Source organism: Trifolium pratense, linkage group LG7, assembly GCF_020283565.1.
Source record: "Trifolium pratense cultivar HEN17-A07 linkage group LG7, ARS_RC_1.1, whole genome shotgun sequence".
Lineage (NCBI taxonomy): Eukaryota > Viridiplantae > Streptophyta > Magnoliopsida > Fabales > Fabaceae > Trifolium > Trifolium pratense.
This window is the reverse complement of record NC_060065.1, coordinates 49,325,762-49,337,976: the sequence shown is the minus strand read 5'-3', so window position 1 is coordinate 49,337,976 and position 12,215 is coordinate 49,325,762. Positions and strand designations below refer to the sequence as shown.

Here is a 12,215-nt window from a genome sequence, read left to right as displayed (position 1 = left end):
ATTATTGTTTTTGTATTATCCTTAATATATATTTTGTTCAATCTCATAACCAGTTTCTAAATTAAACAGAGTACAACATAAATTGTCTAGTCCGGTCTTCTATTTTTTTAGTCAACCAAACGCACCTTTAAGGTAAATAAATACGATACCCGAGTTCGAGTCTCGGCTCCTGCATCTATAATGTAATGTCCCTATCAACTAAGCTTACACGGACAGTCTATTGATATTTTAAATATGAAGTAAAAAATCCGCAATTTTAACCTCGGATCCTCCATATCACTATAACTACCAACCAAACTTATATATACCTTTTTTTTACTCTTGGTAATATGATAAGTGAGAACTCTGTTAGTATAATATCTTATGGATTTTTACCATTGGATGAAAGTTTGATTTGAAAGGGTAATCCTGTTGTAAGGCTTAATATTGCTTACTTATGTATGGTAGATGGTCAAAACTTCGTTTACAAATAAAAAATGACCTTGAGCAAGCAACCTTTGGTTTGAGCTAAAATATGCAGAGGAAATTTTTCCTCTATTTGACAAAGTATAATTTGTTAGCCAGCCACAAAACAGTTTGCATTGATGTTGTTCCTTCGTTACTAGTTAGTAGTTCATACGTACTACCATACAAGTTTCTACTATTCTTCATAAATTTGTTTCTTAATCATATAAAAGTCTCTCAGAAGCAAACATAAAGATGTACAAATGTAACTCTGGCTGCCATTTGATTTTATGCAAGTTTATAGAAAGCATCAAATACAATTATCATATATTTTTAGTCAAATGCATTATGAGACCTTTGTGTTTAACAATAGTATTCGATTGGTCCTTTTAATTTAAATTTTTTAAATTTATCCTTTTAATTAGTTCTTTAACTTGTACTAACAGATTATACCGTTACTAAAGCCACTAGATTTGGTCTAGCGGTGAGGAGTTTGGATAGTATGTTATAGGTCATGAGTTCGATCCTCAGCTCATTGTAAACCAAAAAAAAATTATATCATTACTCTATTAATGAACTTCCATTACAAAATTGCTTATGGCTCTGTTTGGTAACACAAATAAGCTAGCTTATAGCTTATTATATGAGCTTATAAGCTTGTTTCAAAAAATTAGAGGTGTTTGGTAACAAGCTTTTTGTACTAGCTTATAGCTTTTTTTCAGATGCTATTTCAAGTAGCATTTGAGCTTATAGCTTATATAGCTTTTTACACTTTATTCCATTTTTACCCTTTAATTTAATAACTACTCACTCTAAAAAATAAACTACCCACTATCAATTATGTAATTTTATATTTAATAACCACTTTAAAAGCTAATTTTACCAAACACTTTAATTTCAATAAGCTAGCTTTTCAGCTATCAGCTATAAGCTAGCTTTTCAGCTATCAGCTAGCTTATCAGCTATCAGCTAGCTTATAGCTTATTTTTACCAAACGGACCCTATGTGGTTGTTAGTGTTACCCTTCAACAAGTGATATGCTACTGAGTACCCACACAATTTGATCATTTGAATCACTACCAACAACTACAAATATTGTACCACCATAATATCCATTTTAAAAGCATCAATCAAGTTGAATGAATGGTCTGCATTTTAGAAAATTTTATTCACAACCTTCAAGACATATAGCTTCCCTCAACTAACGGTCATATAAACATTTTTGTAACGGTGTACTTTGTTACAAAGTTAAATAATCAATTAAAAACTTAAAAAACAAAAAAGACCGATATGTTTCAAACTTTAAATTTTGACCCTTAATGTATTTGGCCTATTTTTCTTATTAGAAATGTTATTCAATTTTACGAGCCAACACTCTTATCCTATTTTTTGCTCTATTATATTATGACTATCAAATTGCTCTAAAACTCCATCATGCTCTTAACACACTTTCCCCGCATGAGATTGAACATCACAAGTGTGATATGAATAGTCTGGTAGGAGTGACTTGTGAGTACGTGACTAAATTAATTTTTTAATAGACTTTGATACTATATTAAATTTGAATTTGATCTAATTCAACCTTATAAAATTAACATGTAATATGAGAATTATCCTTTGTTTATAAACTTATGTTCAGACATTATTTCATCCAATGTAAAATTATTAACTGAAAATGCATTTGGTCTTGTAATGAATAGTAGTGATTCTAGTAGAAATACAAAAATCACAAAGAAGAGAATATTGTCTAATAGTAAGATCACTATGCTACAACCGAAGATTTGGTATCAAGAGAAATAATATTTCTACAACTAATTTGGAACAACCTTTAGGACATCTTTCTCTAAAATGGAAGAAGGTTGTCTTAAAATTTCTTCTAATTAATTCTACAAATATAGCCACCAACATAGCCCCCAAACATGCTTGACCATTTTGAAATTGTGCAAGCATTTCTAACTACAGAATTAATACCTCAATTGACTTTTGCTTCTAAGGATCACTAAGCCTCTCAGCTCCACAAGTGAATAATGGTTTCAATGTTGCATTAGAGGATTGGAATAGTCGATAATGTATGCTAATCAAAACTGGGGCTAATGTTTCTGAATCCAAATCTTCCACTAATTAGGTTTAAACATTGATGTTCCAATTAAAAGCTCAATTCAAAACCACTCAACATTACATTTTATTTTTGGGAAAAGTTGGAGCAAATAATATTCCATCGATGAGTCTATGTGAAAATCGATACCAGTATATATTGCCAAATTTCTTCCACTCTAGTTCTGCCGGCTTATCCCTTTTTTTTCTTCTTGTTTTCTCCTCAAAGCCAAATTATATGTCCATTATACTAAGCCATGGCCCATGTTTTTTATGCGATTATTAATTAATGATAAATGCCTCTTTGTTATAAACATGGTTAATACCACCAGTTAACCTAAAGGATTGGCTACAGTTCTTATCATTGGTCAATTTTATCTTAACTGAAATTTACATTTTTGTTTGTACTGAATGTTGGTATGTTAGTTGGTTGCTCATTTCATCTTGAAAGCAACATACAGCCCACTAGGAGGAGAAAACAAGACAAATATTTGCACATAATTAATTACAAGTCCTCAAATCAATTAAGTTGTTCTCCTGTGATAAATTATGAATGTATTTGTCTCTATCCATCATGATAATGATAATTTACTACTGTTGAGACATGGCCAAATGTCTCTAAAACTACTGAGTTTCCATTAAAAAATCCTAAGTTCCCACTTAATTCAAATTCATGATAAAATCACTTCATCAAATGTTATATTTTTCAGTTTTTGAAAAAGAAACTGATGCATGTTACCAAAAGATAAGAGGCACAAGAGGGCCAAGTACTACTAAAACAAATGGTTCAATAATTACAAGACCATCCTTTAAATAGTTTTACCTCTTCTTGACAGTATTACTACCAGAACAATGCAAATCAAAGACTCCATATTCTACATCAGATGACTTGCAACTCATACAAAACACACTTCACACATACAAAACATAATCTAATCACTATTATTAACAAGAGATCTCCCAAACTTTAGTAATTATGCCATTTATATCATTATTTACTTTCAATACTCAGCAATTGAAGAAACTACAAAAACCAAGGCAACCAAGCATAAGTGCATAACACTGTAAACAAGATAACCACCCATTCGTTTCCACAATTTAATCACTCCACCTATTATAAGATTACCATTCATTATATCAAAGCATATGACAGCAAGATTATTGCCTATTTCCCAAGCATCTGCTGTCCACACTAACCAGTGAGGTTTAATCACTTATTCCTCCACTACTACATCATGACAAAACAGCCAGCAAGATTTAAACACCACCATGATATTGAGTATCAGAATATTTTAATCTTTGAGGACAACCAATTCCAAGTAATAACACCCAAATACAAGGCGTCTATATAACTATTTTGTGCACTCTCTTATTAGGGCTGGACACCAGACAGATACTACCAATTTCAAAACTATAAAACATAATTCATGACTTAACAAAGTATAATAAGGCACATTTTATTTGTATGCATCAAATGTTAATAAAGTAATGATAATGGATTGGGCCAGTAAGAATATAGACTAACATTGAGCCCTTTTAGAGTTTTTGGTTAACAATTTATAGGCAGTTTTTATGAGAAATAGTTGTATACATACTCAAGTTTATTAGGATGGTAGGGAGAAACAAGAAAAACAACAGCGCGATTATTAGAATCCTTATCAGGATTTCAATATCCTTTATCTCTTTATATAATAGAATAAAATGTCAACTACAGTCTACAAACAATAATGACAATCATTCCTTTCACTGCAAAACCACATAAAGATTACTACAAATATGCTCTTGACTACTTCCTAAAACGGTCGCTGGAACCCTCCTAAGTTAAATAGAGAGTGGAGGAAAGCTGATTCACTAATAACAGGGATGTTCGAAAATGTACCAAGAAGAGCACACCTAATGGAATGCATGGTTATGACAATGTATGTCAACGCCACAGCAGCCCAGTAATACATCCCAAGTGTTCCCTTGAAGTGTATAAGCGGCATGAAATTACTTGCAACCCATACAATCTGTAGAGCAATTTCTAGTAGCATTCCCGTCATTAAATGGAATCTGAAGATAAGGGGGAAGTCCCTATTTTTTACCACTACCACGATAGCCAAATAGCAGTATAATATAGGGAACCAGGGTGGCAATCGGTTGACAGCTCCTGGGATATAAAATATCAAATTTTCAAATAATTTGAATTTATCAAGTAAAGGTTCTAGATAATACCCAGTTGCTGACATCTGCAGTGCTATTAGATAGGGTATACAAGACAAAGTCCTCCACCACCATTCTGGCTTCTCGGCATTCGCAGGGATTCGAAAGCCAGACCAATGATATATATAAGCTTGTGGACGGGTACTAGAACTGCTTCTTCGAGATTTGGGAACACTGAGTGAGAGGTGACCACGGTTTTCAGTAGATAGTGGAGATGAAACAGCAGTGAGTCGTGGAGATGATTTTCCTGAAATAAAAAAATTGGGGAATAAAAAACTAAGAAACAATTTTTAGATGTACTGTAACGAAATAACACATGCAAATTCAAAAGTGTTGCATTTAGATGACATAGCATATACATATCGTCAAGTTTTAGCATCAAAATCAACAGGAACGTTATGATGAAATAAGCTAAGATAACAAATAAGTTTTGCGAATCCTCCTACTTATTCGTTGTGAGTGGAAACAATAACTGCTTTAAAGCAGTGTATGCTTACAACAAGATCTAATATTTCATTATAATCATATTTATGCAACTGGGCACTGGCTAAAGCCTAAATATCACAGATAAATCCATAAAAACGATGTTGCAAATCATGATGCATACTTACCCAGAGAACTGCCCGCAAGAGCTTTGATGGTAAAATTCTTTTTCCTGTAGAATGTAACGCGTCTTTCTGGAATCAAATCTTTATTCCTAATTGAAAACCAAATACCCATAAATTGTGAGTTTCAAAATACAAAATAAATGATAACCAATAAAGCAAAGAAAAACATACATAACTTATGAGTCATGACAACAACAACAACAACAAAGTATCAATCATGAAGCATGTGACAAACATCTATACCTCAACAACAAATCCTTTCAGTAAGAACATAAACATGTGTGCTGATTTTCAAATTCCTCGACACTATTACAAAATCCCTTATATAATCCCATATATGAAGTAAATCCTAACATTCAAAATTTGTGCTATATTATCCAAACAGAAAATTTTAGATGCCGAAAATACACAAAAACACAAAGATATATAGTATTTTTTCGTCAATTTTGCAATTCGATTTAACATTTATTTTAAAATTTATACAAGCTCTACTTGAACTTCCTCAGAAAACCTAATAAACAAAGTTAAGATATTTTCAAATTATTCACAATTTGATCAATAAGATAAGATAACAAATATTTTCAAATTGAATGCTAAAAATCATTAACCCTAGACATGTTAAATATGAAATTGAAAAAGAAAACAGGATTGATACATAAAAAACAAATGCGAAATATTCGAAGATGTATATAACAATTGCGAAACGCGAATTATCGAAAATTGAAATGGAAAAGGGAAAGAAATGGTTATGGCGAATTACCGGAGAGGAGGAAGGCGGAGAATAGAAGGGTTAGTTAGGGTTGTTGCTGCTGCGGCTAATTGACCGGCCATCGTCTTCTATCTTTCCTTCGTCTTGAAACTTCCGTTACCCAAACCCCTTTTTATTATTCTTTTTATTTTTTTTTAAATCTTTTTGGAGTAAGTGTTGCCTTTGTGTATGGAAGGATCTCGAATTTTGAGGACAAATTACCAGAGGCGGTGGCATTCACAAACCAAAAAGGTTTTCATTTTATTTATTTTTTTAAATGGTTTTTTATTTTCCAATAATATACTTTTAAACAGACTCACGCATAGAACTTCGACTCGTGTGGTGCACGAATCTAATTAGTTGTAAGATGTAACAATAAAATAAGATATAATAATTGTAGTACCATAAGATGTATGAGCTAATAGATATAGGAATGAGATAGGTGGGGGTGCCAACATAGTTGGGATGTCCACTTATAACTTGATATCTAAACGCTCTTAATTTATCTAAAAAAAAAGATGTATGAAAAAAAACACATTTAACATTAGTTCAACAATAAATTTAGATAAATATTTATACAACAAAAATTATGTCATATTAGGAAATACTGGTGATGGAAGATATATCCCAACATGCTTAATACTGACCATGTGAAAATACTGGTGATGAAAGATATATCCCAACATGCTTAAGAGATTGTCCCTAACTCTTATTAATAGTCATCGCAAAAGAAATCATTAAAGGAAATTGTCTCCGTTGAAATTTTAAAAAAAAAAATTTACGTTAGATAGTGTCTGAAAAAATCTAGGTATGAAAACTTGATCACCAATATTACTTCATGAAATAATTTTTCCTTCAAAAACACGTTTTATCAATCTCGTAATAATAAGTCTTGTTCCATTGCATAATCCTATTTTTTTTTATTCAAATTCCTTAATAGCATAGCTTTAACTCCAACTTTAAGTCTCAACTTGTGATTTGGAAGTCCCGACGTAGAAATTGTGTTAAAGAATCCGGGAGTCTAAACATCACCACTGCATGACCATCTACATTGTTCCACTGCATAATCCTAATTTTTTTTATTCAAATTTCTTAATACCATAACTGGAACTCCAAATTTAATTCTCAACTTGCGATTTGAAAGCCCTGACGTAGAAACTGTATTAAAAAATTCGGGAGTTTGAACACATCCACTGCATGACCATCTACATTGTGTGTGAGTCGGGTATCATAACTCAAATATATATTTTCTTCACCGGAAATTAAATCCAACCTATAATAATTTATTGTGTCGACTGTGCAATTTTTAGGAGATAGTATAGCTCTATTTTTGAAATATGTTATACCGTTCATGTTTTATAAAAGATGTGAATATGTGCTTTGAATGATAGATGCATGATGATCACCTGAATTCTAAATCACTGTCGTTGCTATCTCCAATTTCTCCATCGCCAACATCCGAAACTCATTCAGAAACAATCTCTTTTGTTCAACGTCTATACATGAAGCACCACCGAGAAGCCTCATGTTTTTACTTAATGTTAAAACTTCACAAAAATTCCAAAGAACCGAAGAAATAATAGTAGCATGAACAAATTATGGCCTTGTACCTTTGGGTATTATTCATAGAATTTGTCTGAAATCTCCGCCAAAAACAAAAACTTTTCCACCTAAGGGAATATATTTATTTTTTTCATATCAATAGACTTAAGAATATCTTTTAAAATTCGATCAACAGCTTCAAAGTAGTGTTTGTGCATCATTGATGCTTCATCCCATATAATATGTTTGCCTTTTGTATTAATGACGCCAAAGGGCTATGAAACATGTTGAAAACCTGTCAGTATTTAGAGGAATACAAAACCTTGAATGTGCTGTTGTACCACCAGGTATAAGCAATGCTACATAATAACTTCGATATTTAATTTGTAGATCTTCGATGAATTTGTCTTGATCATAGTATAATATATACTCCGTAATTATAATAATATATAGTAAAAAAAAATTGAATAATGTATATAAACAAATAAGTGGGTTGTGAAGTGGAAGAAATAGTCACAAGAAAGGGGAGGTTTGAATTGTGACCCTTTTTAAAAATTAATCCTGCATTCTACAAAATTGATCTCAAGTGTATACTTGGATAAATGTTAGTGAATTATAGAACAGCTTGGTCTGAGAACGTTCTTTACTATAAAATAGATTGTTCTGGGAACGTTCTCTACTGCGTGACAATTCAAATTAAATATAATGAAGTGCTTTGTGTGATGTGTGTTTACAGTAAATAAAAGAGAATAAGGAAGAGAAACGACACACAAACAATTATCCTGGTTCACCCCTTAATAGTATGGGCTACTCCAGTCCTCACGCTCCTGTGAGATTATCCACTATGAGATACTACCGATCTCAAATTACACTTCTTCCTTGATCTAGTCCAACATCATAATCTTCCAAGCTTCACTCGCTTGATCTACCTAAGTCCTCCAGACTTTATAAGGTGTCACTCAATCAATAGTTACGTATTGACTTGAGTCAATCTTTTACAAATGATGATGGTTTGGATCTTCAAGCTTTTACAAAAACTCAAACAATTGAGAAGCTTGTTACAATGGAAAAAACTCTCAGTTCACTCAAATGATATACTGATCCTATTATTGAGATTACAATGTTTGGAGTGAGAGAGATTTAAATAAAGAGACAAAGATGTAACCACTTAAAAATGGGTTATGTTGAAAAATGGTCTCTTGAGTTATTTGCTTTTAGAAACTCAAAGGTTAGTTTGAGAAGCAAATAAAAACACTCTAAACTCAGAAGTATGATGAGAATGTAGATCTTGAGTGTGAGTGATAAAAGAAGAGTTTTATGACTTGTAGACAAAAACAAGTGATTGATGATTTGTAGCTTCAACTCTTGCTCTTCAATGTTGCCAAAGCCTTCCTTTTATAGTTGAACCTTGAGTCTTCAGTTCCTTGGTCCCAAAGGAAGTTTTCCAACGGCTAGTTGCTTCAAAATAGACAGCTCATGCTGAATTGTTGAGTAGATAAGTTCTGACTGTTCTTTCTCAGAACGTTCTCTCTGCTGTTCTTCATATTTTCAAACAAAAGAGCCATAATGACAGCTTGCAATGGGCTGTGGATAGTTGTTCTTTGCTTTTCCACCAAGTATAGCCGTTACAAATCATTTAAACACGTTTTGGCCAGCTGTAGATGAGTTTGCATCTTCAAATGTAAAGGACAGTCATTCTCAGCATCGTTCTCAGAGTGTTCTCCAGACTGGGTAATATATGACTTTGTTCTTTTGAAGCAGATTTGATGCATGACAGAAACCAGCTGTTCATGATGTCCTTTCCAAGTACTTTCTTTCTTGATTAAAAATTAATCTCTTTGGAGAATGTTCATTTAATAATGAAATTGAAAGTACATGACAACTATGAGTTGAAGATGTGTTGTCCCATTCTCATTGGTCTATGTAAACTTTGTCTAAACACACTTGAGACACCTGATGAGATATTGCCTTGAGAATTTATCATGTTGCACATGTTTGATCCTTAACTATGGCCAAAGGGGAAAGTCACTTTTCTCCCAAATATTCCTTGCCTTAATTGATCATAAACTGTTGTGATCTTGTGATTTAAAACCAAGATAAAAGTGTTTCTTTGTCTTGAACAAAGTTGACTTAAAGAAATAAGTACTTTTGCTATGAAGCTCGTTCTTGGAGAAAATGAAGCATGAACTGTAGAATGTTCTCAGAGCATTCTTGAACCAGCATTCAAGATTTTCTTCAAGGAGTGAGACACGCGATCTTGATCAATTAACTTGAAATCTTGCTGCTGCAAAACTTCCCTCAATTTCTCTTTGATGTTTTGCACACATGGTTGCTTGCTCATTGATGATCTTTAAGATTCTTTAGTGGAGGCATGAGAGTACTCATCATTGAGAATGATTAAAACATTTATTCGTTGTGCATAAGCTCCTTTGAAAAACTCATGACCATCATTCTCAAATGTTATCATCTTGAGAAACTTTGGTAAAATGATACTTTGAGTAGGTTATGAAGATCCTCAATGAATGCATCATATTAATTGTAGTAGTAAATTCTCAAAGCATATAACTCAAAAACTCATTGTAACCCTTGTCACATAAAATCAATATATTCTTGAGTAGCTTGTGATGCAGGTTTTTCCATCCTAATTCTTCAACTATGATCCTCAAATTCTTCCTTGATTATTCAATACTTGTTGTGATCCTTGTAGTGATGAGGAAGACAATTAACCATGAAGCTCACTTTCTTGCTTGATCCTTCGATGAATCTTTTTATGATTCAAAACAACAGTCTTTAAAAATCTTCTTGAAGCTTGTGATACTACTGTTGTAATTATCTGATGATACTCCAATTCTTTCATTATTTGAGTATATAAATGCACTTGTTGACGTGAGTAGCCTCTAGCTCGTCCACTTGCTAATATTTATCTTTCAACAAAAACTCAAGTGCAAACATCAGTAGATCACCATTCATAAAACTTAACATTTATTCCATAAGGTTTGTTGTCATTAAAACACTAAAATGGATTTTGCCTCAACAGGTTGATTTCTATTTAAACAAAAGTATGCTTTGATTTCATATTTATCAGATGTTGGTTACAAAATTATATCAAATTGATTGATATAACTTAGTGGCAATTATTAGAATCCTTATTACAATATCTCTTTGTATAATAGAATAAAGAAAAATGTTAAACAGTGTTCCGGAGCATTCGTTAAGAATATCAATATGAAAATATTATCTTGTAAATTGTGCATTCAAATATTATGCTCTTGACTACTTACTAAAACGGTCGCTGGAACCCTCCTAAATTAAATAGAGAATGGAGGAAAGCTGATTGACTAATAACAGGGATGTTCGAAAATTTACCAAGAAGAGCACACCTAATGCAATACATGGTTATGATAATGTGTGTCATCGACAAAGCAGCCCAGTAATACGTCCCAAGTGTTCCCTTGATGTGTATAAGCGGCATGAAATTACTTGCCTGCGATACTATCTGTAGAGCAGTTTCTAGTAGAACTCCCGTCATTACATGGAATCTGAAGCTAAGGGGGAAGAAGTCCCTATTTTTTACCACTGCCTCGGTAACCAAAAACCCGTATAATATATGGAACCAGAATGGCAATCGGTTGAGAGCTCCTGGGATATAAAATAACACATTTCTATCTAATTCGAATTTATTAATTAAAGGAACTAGGTAATTCCCAGTTGTAGACAACTGCAGTGCTAGTAGATAGGGTATACATGATAAAGTCCTCCACCACCATTCTGGCTTCTCATCATTCGCAGGGATTCGAAAACCAGACCAATGATATATATAAGCTTGTGGAAGGGTACTAGAATTGCTTCTTCGAGATTTTGGAACATTGAGCGAGAGGTGACCATGATTATCAGTAAATAGTGGAGACGAAACAGCCGTGAGTCGTGTAGCTGATTTTCCTGAAATAAAAAAAAATGGGGAATGAAAAACTGTTGAATTTGTGATTCATTTGTATAATTAATGTCTCTAAAGCCTATTACGTGTTGTACAAGTAACTGTCAAAGTTTGTTGTAAACGTTTGCTTAGGTGTCAAACAATTGGTTAGTTGTGTTAGTTAGTGAGCTGGCAATTCAGTTAGAGTGTGTTTGGATGATAGATTCTAAAAATTCAAGGGATTTTAAATATTAGGCAATTTAATTGATTCAATTAAATTCCTTTGATTTTCAAATTCCAGTGTTTGGATAAAGTGTTTAAATTCCATCAATTGTAAAATTCTTTGTTTGGATAATGTAATTAAATTTCTTTCATTAAATTTTATTTATTTTAATAAAATGACCCTAAACCCAAAAATTTGCCGAAAAACCGAAAAAATCGGTGGAAAAACCTAAAACCGGTCAAAAACCATAAATCGGCTGAAAAACCTAAAATCGACTATAAACTCTAAAATCGGCTGAAAACCCAAAAAATTAATCGAAATCCCAAAAATCGACCCTAAACCCAAAAAATCGGCCGAAAAACCTAAAATCGGCAAAAAACCCAAAAATCGACTATAAACCCTAAAATTGACCGAAAACGAAAAATCAACCGAAAAACCCAA

The 12,215-nt window shown here is 32.6% G+C and overlaps 2 protein-coding genes across 2 annotated transcripts; both read right to left on the bottom strand.

Moving 5' to 3' along the window:
• Window positions 1-4,181: 4,181 nt before the first annotated feature.
• Window positions 4,182-6,367, bottom strand: LOC123899659 (protein TIC 20-IV, chloroplastic-like). Its single transcript, XM_045950851.1, has 3 exons — window positions 6,109-6,367; window positions 5,352-5,437; window positions 4,182-4,987 (listed from the first exon to the last, which is right to left on the bottom strand). The coding sequence occupies exons 1-3, from the start codon at window positions 6,177-6,179 to the stop codon at window positions 4,332-4,334; spliced, it is 813 nt and encodes a 270-aa protein (XP_045806807.1). The 5' UTR covers window positions 6,180-6,367; the 3' UTR covers window positions 4,182-4,331.
• Window positions 6,368-10,918: 4,551 nt separating this feature from the next.
• Window positions 10,919-11,627, bottom strand: LOC123896555 (protein TIC 20-IV, chloroplastic-like). The gene is made up of 2 exons (XM_045946930.1): window positions 11,609-11,627; window positions 10,919-11,577 (listed from the first exon to the last, which is right to left on the bottom strand). Exons 1-2 carry the CDS (start codon window positions 11,625-11,627, stop codon window positions 10,919-10,921), a joined length of 678 nt encoding a protein of 225 aa, XP_045802886.1.
• Window positions 11,628-12,215: the final 588 nt, after the last annotated feature.